Raw genomic sequence first — 20896 nt, 5'->3', positions numbered from 1 at the left:
AAAACAAAAAACCACCGTGCACTTGGATTGAAGATGCAACGTGGCCTCACTTGCCCTTGCTGAAAAGCCACGTGGAGAGAGGCTTCAGCCTTCCCCTCCTCCCAGCCAATCAGGAGCGCGCATGGCCCTCCTTACCGCAGCTGCTCCGTGACGTCTCTGTCTCTCTCCCTCTCACGCGCAAGGAACGCCCAACGCCCCACGTGGCCCGCCCGCCCCGCGAGCGCACCCTACCTTGCTCGCTCGCCTCGCCTCCCCGTCGAACCCTCTCCGCCCGCAGCCAACGAGAGGCCGGCGCTGCCTCCGCCGACCCCGTGGACGCGGCTCCTCATTGGCCGGCGCCGCGCTCGGGCGCGCCTCCCTTGAAGCCGCCGCTGCGCCGGTTCGGCTGAGGCGTGCACAGGTGGCCTTTGCTTGCGGAGGCGAGGCGGAGCGGAGGGGCAGCCGCTTCGCCTTGCCCAGTTCGGCTGGCCATGGAGCTTGGCCTGGGAGGAAGAGAAGGAGGAGGAAGAAGGGCAGCAGCTGGAGGGGAGGCAGAGGAGGAGGCAGCAGCCGTCATCCAAGAGGGCTGGTTCCGCGAGACGTGCAGCCTCTGGCCTGGGCAGGCCCTCTCTCTGCAAGTCCAGGAGGTCCTGCATCACCAGCGGTCGCCCTTCCAGGAGATCCTGGTCTTCAGGAGGTAAGGGTGCGGGAGAAAGGCCAGGATGCGGGTATTGAGCACATGAGGATGGCGTGCACGGGTGCAGTGCCCAATCCTGTCAAAAGCACAGGGCGGGGCTGGCCTTCGGTTGCGTTTATACAGCCCACCTTTTTGTCCAAGGCGTCTTCCCACCCACCCACTCCAAGAAAAGAATCTCATTGTTTGACTCCCCATAACAACCCCGCGAGGTCACCCCCATTGAGCTTTTGTGGCCAGGTTGGGCATTTGAACCTGTGTCTCAGTGGGACACCCTCCGCCCGTGTTTCTCAAACTCTGGTCCCCAGCTGTTGTTGGTCCTGCTACGGTAAGGATGATGGGAGTTGTAGATGGAGACCCAGGTTTGAGAAACGCTGCTCTAAGCGCTGCCTCTCTCTCTCAGGGTGACTCCTTTCTGGCTGGTGGCAGCTGCTGCCTTGGAATTTAACAACTGGTCCATCTATGTCAGCGTTACCTGCACTGACTGACAGCGGCACTGTTGGGATTCAGAGGCAGGAGTCTCCCCCCAGCCCTACTTGGAGATGCTGGGGGTTGAACCTGGGGCCCTTTGTATGCAAGGCAGGTGCTAGCCAACTGTTAGGGATGATGGGAGCTGTAGTTCAACAACATCTGGAGGGCTGTATCTTCATCTGCCTCTGTATTTGAAAAAAGCAGAGTTGTTTTGGAGGTAGTTAGGGGAACTCTAGTTCAGGAACAGGGGCCCTTTGCACCCCTACACGTTGTTCAAGTTCTCACAAGCCCCAGCCAGCAGTCCCTGTCCTTGCCTTAAAGGTAGGTAGCTTAGGGGCAGTGAAGGCAAGTGATGGCAGATTTATGATGGAGGTAACTTGGGACAGGAAAGGCCTTGTTCAGGAACAGAGACCCTTTGCGCCTCTATAGGTTGTTAGATTCCCAGTTCTCACCAGCCTCAGCCAGCATGGCCAGCGGTCCATGTCCTTGCATTAAAGGCAACTTGGGGACAGTGAAGGCCACTGATGGTCTACTTCAGGGCCGGGGAACTTGTGGCAATCCAGGTATTGAATTTATTAATATGGTCGCAGACCAGCATCAACACACACAATATCACAGATCATAAAACATATCAAAAATACAAAGGACAGTATGAATATAACAAGGATTTAAATATAAAAAATAAAATTAATTATTAGCGTACCCCCTGTAGTTAACATTTAGGGGTTTGATCATTATGGGATACCACTTGCTTCCTGCGATTGATTGCAGACACACAGAATTTGGCTACATTTAATGCAGTCTTGGGATTCTTGTCCTCTACCGTAGCAGTAGTTTTAAACTATCAATCCAGGTATTATCCCTGGAGCTCTGCAACGTTGGTTTTCAGGGACTTAAAGAGGCATGTTTTGGAGACCGTACACCTTTGCCCTGCTATTCAGACCCATCATTTCCCCTGCTCCCGTCTTCCTCTAGCAAAACATACGGGAACGTCTTGGTCCTCGATGGCGTTATCCAGTGCACAGAGAGGGACGAATTTTCGTACCAGGAAATGATTGCTAACCTTCCCTTGTGCAGTCACCCAAACCCACAGAAGGTAAGCCTCATTCTGTCGTCCTGCTGGCGTATGAATTGAGTGGGGAAACTAGCCTACTGCCCAAAGGTAAAATTTTCATTTGTTGCTCCACCCACTTTTGCTTCTGGCCCCGCCTGCCACTGGCACGCGGCCCCCCGAAAGGGAATGCGGCCCTCGTCTAGGGAGATGAATGGGTTGGCGTTCTTGGAGCAAAGTAACAGTGCCGTCTCCACCCCACAGGTGCTCATCATCGGGGGCGGCGATGGAGGAGTCTTGCGAGAAGTGGTCAAGCACCCCTCCGTGGAGTCTGTGATACAGTGCGAAATTGATGAGGTAATTGAGTCAGTTCTGCTTATGGACCGTTGCCTGTAAAACGGGATTCCCCCAAACTGTGATCCTCAACCTGCAGTCCACGGCATGCAATTTAAAATTGCCCGGCATCTCCCACAACACATTTATGATTGCTATAACAAGCAGAAAGGTGGTTAAGTGTGGTCTGTTTGGTTGACCAGTAAAGTGGTGGCCAGTGGCATAGCTGTCAAGTTTTCCATTTTCTCACGAGGAAGCCTATTCAGCATAAGGGAATTTCCCTTTAAAAAAAGGGAGAACTTGACAGCGAAGGCCAGTGGTCCGCCAAGACCCATGGCAGTTTTCAAGCGGTCCTCTGGCGGTGGGGTGGGGTGTTGGGAAACCAATAGCAGATAATTTAGAAGGATTCGACCTCAAGAGCTTGGCAATGGGCGAGAGCCAAGGTTAGGCCTGATAGAATAGTAGCGTTGGAAGGGACCCCAAGGGTCATCTAGTCCAACCCTCTGCAATGCAGGAATCTGCACTAGAGCATCCATGACAGATGGCCACCCAACCTCTGCTTAAAAACCTCCAAGGAAGGGGGAGAGTCCACCACCTTCCCATGGAGTCAGTAGACCCGTTGAAATAAATAAATGAAGGTGCCCAACTTTGCCTAGGGCTTCGCTGGCTACAAGCCAAAGTTTCTGTGTTAGTAGCCTAATTTCTTTCCTCTTTCCCAAGCTCCGAGGGCGTTGGCTGTCTTGTCATCTGGTACATTTCGGAGCTCTTTGACAGGATAAAGGCAATTATCAACCTATCCTTTCCCCGGGGCTATGATTTCTTAACCGTCTTCCTTATTAAAGACCTGCTTCCTTGTCCTCTAGTTGTGAAGAATTATAGACTCGAAACTATGCAGCTTATCTTCTCCAACTGCCTGCAGGGCAGAAATCTTTTTGCCCAGCATGGGGCTCAAGAGTCTGATTCATGCTCTACTGACTGAACTCAAAGAGGGGAGGGGGGGTATCACATCCTCCTCCACCCAACCTTGGAAGTTTTCTGTGTGTTTTTGTTTTGTTTTGTTTTTTGCAAGATGAGGCAGAGAGAGAAAAATGCATTTTGCATCATGGTAATGAAATCTTGCCAATGCACACCAAAAGTCGGCAGGATTCCAAATTGGGGGGGGGGGCAGGTTTGTGCAGGTAGCAGCTGCAACAAAATGCTGCAGTGCAAATCAGAAATTAAGGTCACAATGGATATGGTTTGAAGAACGTATGAGTAAACACTGCTCTAAAGATAGCATGCTGATATGTTTAGACTAAGTTATAAAGATGACCTAGAGAAAAAAATAACAGTTTAATAAGAGAAGTAAGATAGAGATACATAAATTGCAATGCAAATAATAACTTTGAAGTAATAAAGATGACGAGCCCTGGCGGAGGGAAGTCACAAGGGTGTATTATTATTTACTTATTTTATGTATTTTTCTTTTTTTGTCTGTAAGTGTATGTACATTATTGTTATGTAAGGTAAAGGTAAAGCTGCCCCTGACTATCAGGTCCAGTCGTGTCCGACTTTGGGGTTGCGGCGCTCATCTCGCTCTATAGGCCGAGGGAGCCGGCGTTTGTCCGCAGACATCTTCCGGGTCATGTGGCCAGCATGACAAAGCTGCTTCTGGCGAACCAGAGCAGCGCACGGAAACGGCGTTTACCTTCCCGCCGGAGCGGTCCCTATTTATCTACTTGAACTTAGATGTGCTTTCGAACTGCTAGGTGGGCAGAAGCTGGGACCAAGCAACGGAGGCTCACCCAGTTGCAGAGATTCGAACCGCTGACCTTCTGATCAGCAAGCCCTAGACTCTGTGGTTTAACCCACAGCGCCACCTGGGTCCCCACCTGTATGTCTAAATAATAATAAAATGCTGCAGTGCCGCCTTTCAGTCCCTAACAGGAGCGTTCGTATTCAGAGTTCCTCCAAAAATGCAAAGCAGACCAGCTGAGCCTTTTCTCCCCATCGCAGGCCTGGTTACTTCTACAGCCGACATTCCTTGGCGATGCAAGGCACATTGCCTCAATGGGAGGAGATAAGTTGAACCACTTTGATTTGGGATTGCTGCTTCTGGATTCTCCCGAGCAGCCCCGAAACCTCCCTCTCTGTCCCCCATGGTCCTGATTTGGCTCTCCAAGCTGACTAGGGGTCTCCTAACATGTCTCTGCACCTTTCACAAACTACAGTTCCTAGGATTCTTTGGGGGAAGCCGTGACTGTTTAAAGTGGTATGATGCGGCCTAGAATGTATCGTGCAGATAGGACCCAAGTGTGGTTTCTCCAGTGATTTATTTATTCCAGTGGTTTTAGTGATTTATTACTGTTCTTTATTCAAAGTAATTTCCCTGCCTAAAATTCTGTTCTTCATCCAACCCAAGCTCATGGATTCTCAGCTTGGAGTCTTAGCACAAAAGGAAAAGGGGATAGGCAAGGAGGAGGAAGAAAGCAAACTCAGGCGCGCTTATTAATTTATGATACAGTGGTACCTCTACTTACGAATTTAATGCGTTCCGAATGCACATTTGTAAGTTGAAAAAAATTGTAAGTCGAATCCCATAGGAATGCATTGGGAGAAAAAATTCGTAAGTCGAAGCAACCCTATCTAAAAATTCGTAAGTAGAAAAAAGCCTATCTAAACCGCATCAAAGATGGCGGACAGATCTCCGTTCGTAAGTAGAAACATTCGTAAGTAGAGTTATTCGTAAGTAGAGGTACCACTGTACATGCTTTTGTTCATTTTCCTTATTGTACACTTATGACTTGGTGGGAGGTAAATAGACAAAACTTTCTCTTTTTCTCTTTGGCAGGATGTGATCCAAGCATCGAAGAAGTACCTCCCAGGGATGGCCGTGGGATATTCTAGCCCGAAACTCACCTTGCATGTTGGTGACGGCTTCGAATTTATGAAGCAGAACCAGGAGGCTTTTGATGTGATAATCACAGACTCTTCCGACCCCATGGGTGAGTGCGGAGGGCGTCGGGGATCTTGACCAGCGACTGTGATTGGTTCATGACTCTTGTGTACATGCTGGGGCATACACTCTTGGGGTTGACCTGGAGGCTGCAGCTTGTACAGATTGCATACGTAAGTGGCTTGTGGGGGCAAACGACTTCTGGAATTAGCACCAGCCCACTTCCAGCTCAGTTTCAAGGTGTTAGAAGTCCCTATACAGCTCAGGAGCAGGTGACATGAGAGCATAGCTGCCAAGTATCCCGTATCCGCCGGGAAAACCCCTTTTTTTCTCACCGTTTCCGGCGGTCTCCCGTTTGGCAGAGAATCCCGGCATTGTCCCTTACATTCGATTCTTCCTGGCGGCCATTTTTCTGGTGCCGCTTTGCCCTTCTATGGGCACCAGAAAATGGCGGCGCCGGCGCCGGAAGTCGCTTCCGCGCATGACCGAAAGTTGCGTGACGCGACTTCCGGTGGCGCTTCGCCCTTCTATGGGCATCAGAAAATGGCGGCGCCGAAAGTCGCTTTTACGTGTTTCCGGTCATGCGCGGAAGCGACTTCCGGCGCTGGCGCCGCCATTTTCTGGTGCCCATAGAAGGGCGAAGCGCCACCGGAAGTTGCGTGACGCAACTTCCGGTCGTGCGCACGCTGCCGATCCCGGATCTTTACGATCCGGACTTGGCAGCTATGCATGAGAGACCGCCTTATACACCCAGCAAATCACTGCGGTCTGCGGGAAAGCTTTCTCTGCAAGTTCCAAAATTCCCTGAATCCTGCTTTGTGGGAACTCCCAGCAGGGCCTTCAGTGTGGCTGCCCCTGTTCTTTTTCAGGTGGTTTTCGTTTTTTGGTTTTTTGGGTAATATTAAGCAGTATGTAAATGCTTTTAAACACTTTGGACCTTCTGGGTCAAAAGGAAAAGGGAAGAGGAGAAGCAAATTCAGACACTCAAGGTAAAGGTACTCTGAAGAAGTGTGCATGCACACGAAAGCTCATACCAATGACAAACTTAGTTGGTCTCTAAGGTGCTACTGGAAGGAATTTTTTTATTTTGTTTCGACTACGCCAGACCAACATATATTCTCTGCTGCACAAGGAAGCAGCACATGTGTGACTGTTGTTTTTCTCACACTGAGTCTGAGATACTCCGTCAGACAGGAAGTTTATATTACGTTTTCTTCCTAGTCATGTGATGTTATTCTGTACTTCTCCTTCGCTACTGCTCTCGATGGAGTAGGAAGCAAGATGCCTTACTCTGTTCCACCACAGCTTTGTGGACAGAGAAACTTAGTATGTAGCCTGCAATAAAGTGGATTCAATTCTACTTTTCTGGCTCATTATTTCCTACTGAGGAGGCAAGTCGCATATGGAGGCCTCTGGCCTGCTTAAGGCAGGGGTCCCCAGACTACGGCCCGGGGGCCGGATGCGGCCCAATTGGCCTGCCAATCCGGCCCGCGGCGACCCCCGCCGCCTGCTCTTACGGCGCACAGCGCTCTTCCGGGTCGGGAAAAAAGCCCCGAAAATCCTTTGTGCGCATGCGTATGGGCCTCTCCCGACCCGGAAGAGGTCATTTCTGGTGCACTTCCGGGTCGGGGGAGGCCCATACGCATGCGCACAACGGATTTTTGGCGCTTTTTCCACCCTGGAAGCGCGCCGCCGTGCCAGTAAGCGCCTGTGCGCATGCGCATGGACGCGCACTCCCCCGCCCGCCGGCCCGCACAGGCGCGCACTCCCCCGTCCTCCGGCCCGCCGCGCGATCGGCGCGGTGGGAACCGGCCCAAACGCCAGTAAGTCTGGGGACCCCTGGCTTAAGGCATCGGCAGCCAGGGACGGCCACTTGGAAATGCTGGTGGCTGGCGCAGTCTGTCATCTGCCCTGAGCAGCATTTCTAACATTCCTGACGTTAGGTCCAGTCGCGGATGACTCTGGGGTTGCGGTGCTCATCTCGCTTTGCTGGCCGAGGCTGCAGACAGTTTTTTCCGGGTCACGTGGCCAGCATGACTAACCCGCTTCTGGCGAACCAGAGCAGCGCACGGAAACGCCGTTTACCTTCCCGCCGGAGTGGTACCTATTTATCTACTTGCACTTTGACGTGCTTCCGAACTGCTAGGTGGGATTAGCGTAGGATGAATGCTCTTTTTCTTCGTTAGGTGAGAGTTTTGCCCTCAAAGGTGTGGCTTGCAGATTGAGTGAATAAATGGATGAATGCAGTTTTGTAGGGTGTGATCCAAGTGATCCCAGAAATACCTCCCAGGTATTTTCATACCGAACCCTCACTCGTGTTGTTTCTTCCCCTCCAGGTCCTGCGGAAAGCCTCTTCAAAGAATCCTACTACCAGCTGATGAAGACAGCTCTGCGGGAAGACGGCATTCTCTGCTGCCAAGGTGAGGGGCAGCCAAAATAGCCCGTGTGCTGGAGATCAGTTGGAGCAGTGATGGCGAACCTATGACACGCATGTCAGACGTGACACACAGGGCCCTCACTGCTGGCACGTGCCCCATCGGCCCATTCGCGCTGTTGTTGTTGTCCCCCCCCCATTTGTTCTCCCGCTCCTCCTCACGCTACAGCTTGTCTCCGCTGTTAAAACCCGATCCTTTTTTGTTGTTGTTGCTGGTAGCCAGAGATTGGGTTTTTTTAACCCATTCCTGTGCTGGGTTTTTTGGCGCTTTGGCAGACTATGTTGGTGCTGTGTGTTAGTTCCAGCAAAGGTATTATTCGTCCTTTATTTCTGTTCTATTTCCCCCCCAAAAAGCGCAGCAGCTTTGGGGCACCCCCCCAAAGCAAAGCATCCTTTGCACCCCCCCCCCCAAAAAACCTCCAAAACTTTGGTCAGCATTTCCCCCCAAAAAGCTCAACAACTCTGGGCACTTTGTGATAAATAAGGGTTTTTTGGTTTGGTTTGGTTAAATAATTAGTTTTTGGTTTATTAAATGCAGTTATATATTACAACTATACATTTTTGTTATTTAAACTATAAATATCACACAATTATGGTGTTTTTTCTCGAAGTGACACACCACCCGAGTTATGCTCGGTTTTTTGGCGAATTTTGACACACCAAGCTCAAAAGGTTGCCCATCACTGAGTTGGAGGCACTGAGCATATTTCTGAAGTGTTGGGTTTCCCCCCCCACACCAGCTTTTTTTTAAAGCAGGGGTGGAAAGCCTGGTGCCCCCTCGATCAGGGCCCCCCGACTCAGGTCCATGAGCTCCATTCAGGTGGTCTGCAGCACGCCCACATTAAATACTCGTATTGGGTTTTAATTGGGTTTGTATTTCTTCCTGTATTGTTTTTCATTCTATTGTGGTAACGCAGCAATTTTAATAAGTAATGGGGGAAATTAAAAAAAACCATTGTATGCTGTTAAAATCGTTAGTAGGGTTGGAATAACACTCGTAGTTTAATGATTAATTTTGGACACAATGGAGAGGTAAAAGATTTGGATTATTTTAAAAGATGGAGGAGGAAATTATTAACAATAGGATCCACAAAGGGGGGATTCTTTGGAATCTTGTTTCTATGTGGAATGTTGGATATGTGACTGTAAAATTTTAATCTGAAAACCAAACAAATGCATACATACAGCAAAAAATGCAATGTGTAAGAAATGAAGCAAGGTATAAAAGTACAAATTGAAATATCATGCTGCATTTAACACAGCTTATCAGGGTTGCTGCGACAGCCAAAAAAAATAATGTTGGGCCTTCTCAGTGGTGGCACACGTGCAGTGGAACTCCCTTATCAGGTTTCTGGGTGCTCCAGCTCGGATCTAGTTCTTTGGAAGGCTGCCCCCTAGTGCCTGGGAGGTGGAAGGGCCGCAGAGCCTTGGGTAACCAAATACCAGCTCTTCTTTCTCCCAGCTACCCAGGAAGGCTTTTATAACGCCCCTCTCCAAATTTGTCTCTTCGCCAGGCGAATGCCAGTGGCTGCACCTGGACCTCATAAAGGAGATGCGCCAGTTCTGCAAGTCGCTGTTCCCCGTGGTTGAGTATGCCTACTGCACCATCCCGACCTACCCCAGCGGACAGATCGGCTTCATGCTCTGCAGCAAGAATTCAGTAAGGGATATTGTCTGCCGCCTCTTTCCGTTGATTGGGGCTGGGGGAGCGGAGGCTTGCATCCTGACGCAAGCCCTACGTAGAGCATTGAAACTTACGGGCGTGAATCACTCCGGTCCATTAACATCACTGGGCCCGCTCTAAGTACAGTGCTACCTTGGTTCTCAAACTTAATCCGTTCCGGAAGTCTGTTCCAAAACCAAAGCGTTCCAAAACCAAGGCGCGCTTTCCCATAGAAAGTAATGCAAAACGGATTAATCCGTTCCAAACTTTTAAAAACAACCCCTAAAACATGGATTTAACCTGGATTTTACTATCTAACGAGACCATCAATCCATAAAATGAAAGCAATAAACAATGTACTGCGGTCACACAATCAATCAATCAGGAGCTGAACTGGGTTCCACACAGTCGCAAAAGCAAAACAAAAAGAGCCGCAAAAACAAAAACACAAAATGAATAGCAAAAACAGACAGACACTCAAAACGTTAAGTGTGGCACTTAAATTGGAAGCGTAACACTCAAAACGGAGCACGTTCGGCTTCCGAAAAATGTTTGCAAACTGGAACACTTACTTCCGGGTTTTTGGTTCCAAGTTGTTTGAATACCAAGGCGTTTAAGAACCAAGGTGTACCACTGTAAAACTGGGTTGTATGCAGCCCCCGCCCCCCGGGACTTCTGTCCGTCTGTCGTGACTCTCTCCAATCCACACCTCTTTCCTGGGCCACTGCCTCTCAGCCTCTCCTACCTCACAGGGTCGTTGTGAAGGGGGCGGAGGAGATGCATGTACGCTGCCTCGAGCTCCTTGGGCTATAAATGCAATAAATAAGGATTAAATGGGGAGATAGAGAGCCTTGAGATCCTTTGGCAAGAAAGGGCAGGGTGGGGTTCAATACAGGCAACACCCCATTGATGCGGGGCTTACGTTACTTAGCGTCCTTCATTCCGCCCCCTTGTGGTGTGTGCCAATCAGACGCAAACAGGGATGTGCCTGCAAATAAATCCAATTTTTATTCTTCCTGCAGAGCACTAATTTCAGGGACCCTGTCCAGCAGTTGTCCCAGAAGGAAGTGGAAGCAATGAATCTTAAGTATTATAACTCGGATGTCCACCGGGCAGCCTTTGTTCTGCCTGAATTTGCACGAAAGGTAAACCACCGGGGTTGAGATCCTGTCCTTGCAAAGTGAAGTTTTCTTTTCCTAAGCCGGGGTGGGGGGAAGCAACTGGTATTCAGAAGCATGGCTGCCTCCAATTCGCCATTTCTCCAAGAAAAGCCACAATCACACCATACATTTAAATTATTACCGTTAATAATGATAATAATTGCCATTCGCCCAACGTCCCAGGGCGGATTCGAACATTAAAACACAATATTAGAAACAGTTCTGAGACTACTTACCATCACAGAAAGAAGGCAAGACCTAAAAATTGCTGCACTGTGATGCCACTTTTAAGTAGTCACATTTTCCCACCCACCCGCCCAAAGCATTCTGGGATCTGTAGTTCATTAAGGTTGTTAGGAGACCGCTATTCCCCTCCCAGAGCTACAATTCCCAGTTTCCTTTGAAGAAGGATTGGTTGTGACTCTGGGAACCGTAATTCTTGGAGGGGAACAGGGGGTCTCCTGACAACTCCCAGGACCCTAAACAAACTACAGTTCCAGGAATTCTCTGGGGGGAGCTGCTTAAAGTGGTATCATAGTGTTGTGAATGTGGACATAGAAAGCCCCGAATGAGAGTCGCTCCATCCTGTTGATTATTCTCATTTTCCTTTTCCTCCCCACCAGGCTCTGAGCGCCGTGTGAGAACCCCGACGCAGATCCACCTCTGGCCTCGGATGCCCCGGCGAGACGGAAAACCCCGGAAGCCTCATCCACCTAGCGGATTGTCTCTGGCAGGCGGGCGGGCGGGCAGCCTGATATGGTCCTCGCTTGCCTTGCGGCCTCTAGCCTGCCAGCTAAACATTCCTTCCAATTATGTATTTAAAAAATGAAAGGACTCTGGGTTTGCACCCAACCGCAGGACCCCACTTCCAAACAACCCCCCCACCCCTGTCCACCTAGTTCAGGCTTCGCTGTTGGGCCATTGCTTGAACTCGTCTCTCCAACCTGTGGAGCATTAATGTAGAGCCTTCAGGCGCCTGCCTGCTTCCTTTTTAACACCCCCACCCTGAAAATGCTGTATTTATAACTGACAATGTATCTCCCTTAAAAGTGGTTGCCATCTAGTTGGGAAGGACCAGGCACAATGGTTTGACGCTCTGCCTTTTGAGGGGGCGTGGGGATTGGCATTGGGTGGGGTGGGTGCTGGCATAGTTGGGTATCTTTTCTCTGCCCCCTCCCCTTTTCCCTTGCCTCGCTCCCCCTTGCCCCCCAGCTCCACGGAATGCCCACACCTCTTTCCTCCTTGCCTGATCAGGTGTTTTTTTTTGGTCACATGCCCCCTGCCTGCCTCGACTCCTGAGCCCATCAGTGGGGTCTCTTTGCGGCGTTTTAATTGGCTGAGCGCAAAAAGACCAAAGTTGTCTGTAGAGAACCATTAACCTCTTTGTATAGTAAACGGAATCAAATAAAATTTTAGTATCGTTTTCTTAAGGGGTGGGTGGGTGAGCTTTTGAGATAAGCCCCCCTCTCTTTTCTGTACGATCAGGGATGGTGGGAGTTGTAGTCCAAAAGCAGCTGCAGGCCCAAGTTTGGGAAACACTGCTTTAGAGCAATACAAAAACAGCTCCATGTTCTTCCCATGCACCTTCTCCAAAGTGACCCTAGGAACTGATCACCAGTGACCGACTTGCCTCCTTTCACTCAGATTGGCTCCAATCAGCACAAGGGGCACATCCCATTTTGTGCTGATTGGGCAGCCCTAGGTCCCTAGAGACAGGGATCCTGCTACAAAATTAAAAATGGGTCTTTGCCCCCCTGCAACCCTAGATTCCCCCCCCCTCAACACTGGTGGGTACTAATCTATTTTAGGGACACAGGTGGCGCTGTGGTCAAAACCACTGAGCCTCTTGGGCTTGCCAATCAGAAGGTTGGCGGTTCGAATCCCCATGATGGGGTGAGCTCCTGTTACTCTGTCCTGGCTCCTGCCAACCTAGCAGTTTGAAAGCACGCCAGTGCAAGTAGATAAATGGGTTCCGCTGTGGCAGGAAGGTAAACAGCGTTTCCGTGCACTCTGATTTCCATCACGATGTCCTGTTGTGCCAGAAGCGGTTTAGTCATGCTGGCCACATGACCCAGAAAGCTGTCTGTGGACAAACGCCGGCTGCCTTGGCCTCAACTCCATAGTTGCCTTTGACTGGACTTAACCATCCAGGGGTCCTTTACCTTTACCTTTTAATATGTACATGCTGTGAGCCTCTGGGACAGAAGCTGCAGAGGCTGTTCTCAGTGAGGGCTATATGAAGCTGCTGTCTTCTGTGCCAAACCATTGCCCCACCAGGTTCAATATTGTCCACACAGATGAGCCGTGATTCTGCAGGGTTTCAGACAGGAGACATCGCCAGCCCCTACCTGGAGATGCCAGGGATCGAACGTGGGACCTTCTGCATGCAAAGCAATTGCTTGCACTGAGCTACAGGCATTGAGGTGTTGTAAGCAGGTGCTGGAAATAACACAGCAAAGGCACACCTACCTGCTGTCAACAGGCAGGGATTTCCGAAGTGCAGGTGCTGCCACGCTTTGTAAAATGCTAAATGCTAAAGTGTGGAATAAGTAAGATGTGGCACCTGTAAGAGTGCCAGTTCTGATGATTGAAGCAGTCAAAGTGGGTGCTTGTGGGGGAATGCAATCCCACAAGTAAACTAGCCCCAAGCAGTTAAGGGCTTTAACACGTTGGTCTGGTAGTAAATTGGCAGACAGTGCAGAGCTTCTGAGCAGAGGTACCAACAGAATCTCACTCCTACCAGCAATTGTGCATTCTGAACACAAGCTGCAGGTTTTGGATAAAGTGCAAGGGAAGCTCCACATATTGTACATTCTCCCAATCTTGTAGGGTTTCTGCTCCTGAAAAAGAGACCACGTATGACGTGCTCCAGGCCTGAGCAAGACGAAGGCCTTGCTAAAAGTGCATCAAGGAACAAGTCATGCCACGGTCCAAGGAGGCTTTGCAAGTGAGGAGGCACGTGGCTCGAATTATGTGGGGGGAAAGCTAATGGATGCAACACAACAGGCTCCAGATCCCTCTCCGCTGGCTGATAGCAGAATTGTTTTGCATTTGTGCTTCTTTTCTAATTAGAAAAGGGACATTATGACCAATAAAGTTAGGCTTGGCACAGAACCACTGCTGCCCTGCCCCTATTAAGAGGAGGAAATGTAAAAAGAGGCTATTAAAAAGATGGAGGCCACCAATAATCATATTTTCAAAAAGGAGTGTAGGAAGCTGCCTTGCCCTGAATCAGAGCATTGAATGTTGGGCCCATCAAGCTCTGTACTGCCAACACGTGACTGGCAGTGATTCTTCAGGGTTATGCAGAGCAGCTTTTCCTGGTCTCTTGAGGGCCCTGGGACCCATGCAACTTCTTCTTTGGTGATCACTCGTAGTTGAGTAAGATTAACTTCCATAAAGACGGTCTTAACAGTGAGCCCGTAAGTTACTGTGGAGGCCAATTCTGGATCCACACGTCCTTCCACAGTGGGGACATAGGTTTCCGGCTGGGAGTTGATCATGGTGAGGGTTTGCCAAGTGTGCCTTCCTCTTAGCACATTTCTCCCTTGCGTCCTTAGTTTGAGCATCTTCAAAGCCCAGGACACCTTTGGTAAAGGGTGTTCTCCAATTGGAGCGCTTGCAGGCAAGGGTTTCCCAGTTGTCGGTGTTTATACTACATTTTATTAGATTGAGAGAGTCTTTGAACCTCTTTTGTTGTCCACCAGCATTACGCTTTCCATTTTTAAATTCAGAATAGAGCAGTTGCTTTGGAAGACAATCACCATGCATCCGCACAACATGACCAGTCCAACGAAGTGGATGTTGAAGAATAATCGCTTCGACACTGGCGATCTTTGCTTCTTTCAGTACACCGGCCATTAGTTCACTGGTCTTCCCAAGTGATGTGTAAAACTTTTCGGAGACACCATTGATGGAATCTTTCGAGGAGTTGGAGATGGTGTTTATAAGTGGTCCATGTTTCACAAGCATACTGTGCAGCCAGTAGGCCTAAGCACCTTTGCAAACTGGAGGGACTGCTCAAGTCATGCATGTGGACTGTGGATGCGTGTGTGCGCGCACACACACACACACAGGTACGCATGTGTGTGACAGACCTTGGTGCTTGAAATTTCAGTGGCGCTCAGTGGGCCATGCCAAAATCTGGCGCCCCTGCCTCTTGCCTTCCATTGGATTTCATAGCTGCGGCTCCCCAGAAACTCCCCCTCTCATTCCACTACAGTTCCGAACGCACATTTGTAAGTTGAAAAAAATTGTAAGTCGGATCCCATAGGAATGCATTGGGAGAAAAAAAATCGTAAGTCGAAGCAACCCTATCTAAAAATTCATAAGTAGAAAAAATCCTATCTAAACAGCATCCAAGATGGCGGACGGAGCTACATTCGTAAGTCGAGTCATTCATAAGTCGAGTCATTCATAAGTAGAGGTACCACTGTACATCCAAAGAGGATGAACATGGGAAGAGTCTTGGCAAAGGCTGCAACCTTTCCCTGTAGGGAAGTTGCCCGACTCCCCAAAACCAACTCAAAGATTCTACTGCACTTTCCTGTTGTGCAGATCCAGGACTGAACCCAGTATCAGTTGTGCATGTATTAATCAGACAGAGGTTGCTTCAAGCTCTATAAAGACCAGTGCTATACATTGAAATTCAGTTGTATCCAATATTACTTCTCTTCAGGGGAGTTCTCTATAAATTAACAGGTGCGGGGGTGCATCACCAAAGCACTTGCTTGGCTTCTAAATCAGCGGTGAGGAGGTGCAATTGCAAAGTCAATGAACACAACCTGAAAAATGGACTGGAACCATTTTTCCTTTTTACATTTATGGATTATTGAGTACAAGTGCCAGGGGCAAATAATAGCACTATCACAAAAAGTTAAGAGGCATCCAGTAGCCATGACATGCCGGGAACAAAACAAACCCTGAAATACTCAGCAAATCCTCCTCTTGGTGCACCCACCCCTCCCAAAGATCACTTGGCATAAATGGTTTGAGAAAAGGACACACACACCCTATGCCATGCAGTAGGTAGATAAAACTGGGCTGTCTTCAGTAGAAAATCAAGCTTTGTCTCAGAGCTTGAAGGCAAGCTTATGGCCTTGTTCCTGATTGTCTGAAGTGGGTCTGAGACAGTGCCAGATTTACGTATAAGCTAAACAAGCTATAGCAGGGGTGGCCAACTCTGAAGAGACTGCGATCTACACACAGAGTTAAAAATTGGCAGTGATCTACCCCCCTTTGGGGTGTTCAGGTCAAAGTTGTTAAGCTTTTTTTAGGGAGGAGGAAAGCCTCATTTTTTAGGGGTTCAGGTCAAAGTTTTTGAGATTTTTTAAGAAGGAGGAAGCCCCATTTGTTAAGGGTTCAGGTCAGAGTTGTTGAGCTCTTCTGAAGCGGGAAAGCTCTGTTTTGGGGAGGTGAAGGGCTAAAATGTTGAGCATTTTTAGGGGAGCCAAAGTTGTTGAGCTTCTTTGAGGGGAGCCAGTGATCTACCAGTGATCTACCACAGACATCCAGTGATCTACTGTTAGATCGCGATCTACCTGTTGGACATGCCTGAGCTATAGCTTAGGGCCCCACTCTCTTGGGGGCCCTCAAAAATTTAAAGAAAAAAAACCATTGGATGGCCATTTCCAAAATCTAAGATAAAAAACAAAATAAAACCTACACACAGCAACAGTGTTTTGTGTTGTGTAGGCTCCTATTTGTTATGTGTAAATGGCTTGAGATACCTATTAGGTCCATAAATTACCATATGGCATATATTCAACACAAAAAACAGCAGCAATTTGTTGGTGACAAAGGACAGGTGTACATATAAAGGGCCCCATTACCTTCAGTAGCTTAGGGCCTCATCAAACCTAAATCTGGCCCTGGTCTGGGACCCTCAAAATAAAATCTGAACAAAATTGGTGAAGCAGCAAAGAGATTATTGATTACAAAACGTTATAGCAAGAGCAGGTGCCCAAAGCAGGCACACCCAAAATTGACAAAGAATAAACTTATATTCCCTATTACTCGAGGCGCGCAGGTTCCCTCCCTTGTCTCCCCATTGGCTTGGGTACCACAAGGTTTACATCCCATCATGACTGCCTAATTAAACCTGCCCTTATTTGGTCTATATCCCTATGCAATTATTTGCTAAGCCAGGCAAAAATACCTGGAGATAAGTGTGAATTGAACTCTCTGCTTTGCTGTTGCTTGTCTACTTATCACACCCGCATCCTGAACACTAGCAGGTGTCAGAAAGTTCTGTATTTGCTAATGCCTGTTAATCTACTGTCTAAAGTTATCTAGCGCTACGGCCTTGTAGCCCATGTGAAGAAAAGCAACGTTCTATCTGAGGTTGTTTTTAGCAGCTGCAGCCTTGAATGAAAAAGCAACGTCACCATTTCTCACACTGATGAAACAAGCCAGCTGAATGGCTGGGCACAAACCCAGATTCTTCCTTACTCGGGGAGGAAAAGCTATATAAAGAGAGCTAATGACATCGCCCAGGACAGAACAGACCGAAGGAGAAGCTCTTCCTCTCCATTGACCAACATGGAGCCATCATGAAGTTCTTGGCTGGCCTCTTCACTGCAGTGCAGCTGATCTGGTCCATGATGGCTCTGGATGAGGTCCAGGCTGAGGTTTCAGCCCAGGGCAAGAGGGTAAGTAGAAGATGGGTCTACTCCTCCTCAGAGTAGACCCATCAAAATCAAGAGACCAACTAGGTCCATTAATTGTGATGCATTTGCTCTGAGTAGTAAATACTTTGATGCATCATCTTCTTCCTTCCTTCCTTCCTTCCTTCCTTCCTTCCTTCCTTCCTTCCTTCCTTCCTTCCTTCCTTCCTTCCTTCTCTTGGTACCGAGGAACTGCTATGGGGCACATCTGGAAAGCCATTGAGATCACAAGGATCACTTTTGAAGTTCACAGGCAAACCTAGGTCCACAAATTTCAGTGGGTCTACTCTGAGTAAGACTATCATTGGCTACAACTGGCCTTTGTAAATGACATTGTTTTAAGGTGCGTAAATTGTTTTAGCTAACAGTGCGGTTGTGGCAATTAAACAAGGAAGGGGAGAATGATGTACCTGAGCTTCTTGGGTGGGTTGGAGAAGGGGAGAAATATATATGCAAGCAACTAATAAAGTCAAACAAACAGTAGCCATTACAGTGGTACCTTGGTTCTCAAACGCCTTGGTACTCAAACAACTTGGAACCCAAACACTGCAAGCCCAGAAGTAACTGTTCCGGTTTGCAAACTTTTTTTGGAAGCTGGATGTGCTCCATTTTGAGTGTTAAGCTTCCGATTTGAGTGTTACGCTTCCGATTTGAGTGCCACATTTCTGTTTTGAGTGTTACACTGAGGTCTGTCTGTTTTTGCTATTTATTTTCTGTTTTTGCAGCTCTTTTTTGCTGGAGGAGACTCTTGAGAGTCCCATGGACTGCAAGAAGATCAAACCTATCCATTTTGAAGGAAATCAGCCCTGAGTGCTCACTGGAAGCACAGATCCTGAAGCTGAGGCTCCAATACTCTGGCCACCTCATGAGAAGAGAAGACCCCCTGGAAAAGACCCTGATGCTGGGAAAGATGGAGGGCAGAAGGAGAAGGGGACAACAGAGGATGAGATGGTTGGACAGTGTTCTCGAAGCTACCAACATGAGTTTGACCAAACTGCGGGAGGCAGTGGAAGACAGGAGTGCCTGGCGTGCTCTGGTCCATGGGGTCACGAAGAGTCGGACACGACTAAATGACTAAACAACAACAACAACACATTATGTAAAGGCTATATTTAAAGAAACAAACACTTTCTTTTGTCTTTGGGAAGTTCTATATAATTGCATACAGAGTTATATGAACTGAATATCTGAGTCATGACAGCCTCATAACAGATTAGGGCCCCAGCAAACTATGAAACTGGCCGCGTGGAAAAGGTACAGGATGTCCCCATTAATGTACTTCCTACTCCATAGCCAACAATGACTTACGACCCAAGCCACGTCTGATAAAACATACCAGCTGAGTGGTTGGGCACCAACCCAGATTCTTCCTTCCTCATGGAGGAAAGGGTATATAAAGAGAACTGGTGCCATTACCCGGGATAGAAAAGACTGAAAGAGAAGCTCTTCCACTCCATTGACTAGCGTTGAGCCATCATGAAGTTCTCCACCACCCTCTTTGTTGCCGTGCTGCTGATCTGGTCTGTGATAGCTCTGGATGAGGTCCAGGCTGAGGATTCGGCCCAGGGCAAGACAGTAAGTGGAAGAATATAAGGAGAGCCGTGAAGCTCAATCAGGCCAGGGGTCCATCTAGTCAAGCATTCTTTTCTCACAGTAGTCAACTGAAGGGGAAGCCCACAAGCAGGCCCTGAATGCAACAGCCACTCTCCCTGCCACTTGGGATTCCCAGGAACTGCCATTCAGGGGTGCCCTGATTTCTGTAGGAAAAGCTGGATGTCTCAAGCAAGGGGTCTCCATCCTGTTGTCAGGGATTTGCCACTTGTTTCAAACGGAACGTTGCCATATTCCTGCCTTGCGGGGGGGTTGATCCTCAGGGTCCCTTTCAACTCTACAGTTTTATGATTCTGTGATCTCTAGGACTTGTGAACTCTTTTGGTTATTAAGAGGTTTATCTCTTTTGTGTGTACCACCCTGGGTTCCTTCTGGGGGAAGGGCAGGATATAAATTATTGGAGGTGGGTTGTTGTTTTGTTCTTAATTTTTAAAACGTCTTTATTGAAAGTTCAAAAAGTATATGTGCACCAGACATGGTGAGATGCAAACAAAAAAGAGAAAACAGAAAGAGGAACGGAACCCGTGCAGAAGGGGAAACAACGGGGGGAGAACACCCAAAACTGTATATTTTACAAGGTTGTTATTGTACTTCACCAGATCTTAACCTATTACAGTATTTGTGAGAATGGATTCCAAATATCATTGAATTTGTCCATAGCAAGTCTGCATTTATATGCAAGTTGTTCATATGTTGCGTGTCTGTATAAGTCTTCAATCCAATCGTAGTTGTTCATATGTCGTAGAAGGGAGCCACCTTTGTATTTTCCCAATTCCTCAGTATGTCTTTTTGCCGTGCTAAGGGCATAGAGAGTCCACTCATATTGTCCTTTTGTAAGGTTTCATGTGCTGGGTATATTATTCAAGAGGATATTTTCCTCTGTAAACATAAGGTTGTTCCATACAGTTCTGTTGAGGGTTATACAGGATATAAATTATTGCGGTAATAGTAATAATAAAAGTAATATTAATACCAGCAACCTGGCAGAAAGCTGCCTTTAATCAAGTCAGACAATTGGTTTGTCAGTATTGTCTATGGGTTGATGGGTTGCAGCTGCCCGTGGTTTAAAGGGTTTCTATCCCTACCAGGGGAAGCCATAGGGGCTTGAAACTGGGACGCTTGTCATGCAAGGCAGTTGCTCTAACACTGAGCTACAGTTTGCAGTGGAAGAGGATAGTCTCTTCCACACTTGACCAGAGGGACAAAGATTCCAGTCCATACTTGTTAGGGGAGGAAGGGTTTCTGCAGATGTTGGGTCATGGTACCAGCTGTCTTCTCTTTGCTGCCAACAGGGGGCATTGAACGATGGGATTCATGCAATCAGGAAACGTGCCTCAAGCAGTGGCAAAAAGGGAGCGGCTAAAGGGCCTAAACCGGGCACAAATCGTCCTAAACCAGACCCCAAGATAGGTATAAATTGACAACTTGTCAAATATGACCTTCCTGCCTGCTGCTGGCCCTCCTTGGGGCACCTCCACTTCTGCAACCAGACACTGAGATGCTCCGGTTCATTTTGATCTAACCTCCAACGCCTGCCTCCCCCCAAAGATGTCCAAAGGTTCAGCACATGGTCTTCAATCATCTGCCCATCACTGTTGGTTTCTCTCCATGCAGAAGGACCCCAGCATTGGGGCATCAATTGCAATGGTCCAATAAAAAAAATAAAGGTCATCCAGCATTACTCTGTGTCTGTTTTTAATGTCTGGAACAAATGTCACGTTAGTTGAGTTTCAAGCAGCAGAGGTTTATTCACTAGGGCTGCCCCACTGAGCTGTGATTATCATTGGAGGCTGAGGTGGCCTTGGCAAGGAGTGCTTTTTCCCAGCTCCAACTGGTTCACCAGCTATGGCCCCTTTTGGACACAGATGACTTGACCTCTGTGCTCCATGCTCTGGTAACT

At 48.3% G+C, this 20896-nt stretch overlaps 1 protein-coding gene and 1 long non-coding RNA gene across 2 annotated transcripts; both read left to right on the top strand.

Moving 5' to 3' along the window:
- The first annotated feature begins 376 nt into the window (after nucleotides 1-376).
- Nucleotides 377-12130, top strand: SRM (spermidine synthase). The gene is made up of 8 exons (XM_035120875.2): nucleotides 377-676; nucleotides 2120-2240; nucleotides 2460-2552; nucleotides 5359-5512; nucleotides 7800-7883; nucleotides 9412-9557; nucleotides 10583-10705; nucleotides 11344-12130. The coding sequence occupies exons 1-8, from the start codon at nucleotides 471-473 to the stop codon at nucleotides 11359-11361; spliced, it is 945 nt and encodes a 314-aa protein (XP_034976766.2). The 5' UTR covers nucleotides 377-470; the 3' UTR covers nucleotides 11362-12130.
- Nucleotides 12131-17240: 5110 nt separating this feature from the next.
- Nucleotides 17241-20657, top strand: LOC132592381 (uncharacterized). The gene is made up of 3 exons (XR_009557850.1): nucleotides 17241-17370; nucleotides 18111-18960; nucleotides 20289-20657. It is a non-coding gene; the product is annotated as an uncharacterized LOC132592381 (long non-coding RNA).
- The last annotated feature ends 239 nt before the right edge of the window (nucleotides 20658-20896 follow it).

This window comes from Zootoca vivipara, chromosome 6 (genome assembly GCF_963506605.1).
Source record: "Zootoca vivipara chromosome 6, rZooViv1.1, whole genome shotgun sequence".
Classification (NCBI taxonomy): domain Eukaryota; kingdom Metazoa; phylum Chordata; class Lepidosauria; order Squamata; family Lacertidae; genus Zootoca; species Zootoca vivipara.
The sequence above is the reverse complement of the archived record's forward strand: the minus strand, read 5'-3'. Positions and strand labels throughout refer to the sequence as shown.

Excerpts from the sequence above, each read along its gene's own strand:
- SRM (XM_035120875.2), top strand. The coding sequence starts at position 471 with ATGGAGCTTGGCCTGGGAGGAAGAGAAGGAGGAGGAAGAAGGGCAGCA. Across the intron at positions 677-2,119 it reads GAGATCCTGGTCTTCAGGAG|CAAAACATACGGGAACGTCT; the intron begins GTAAGGGTGCGG and ends GTCTTCCTCTAG. Across the intron at positions 2,241-2,459 it reads GTCACCCAAACCCACAGAAG|GTGCTCATCATCGGGGGCGG; the intron begins GTAAGCCTCATT and ends TCCACCCCACAG.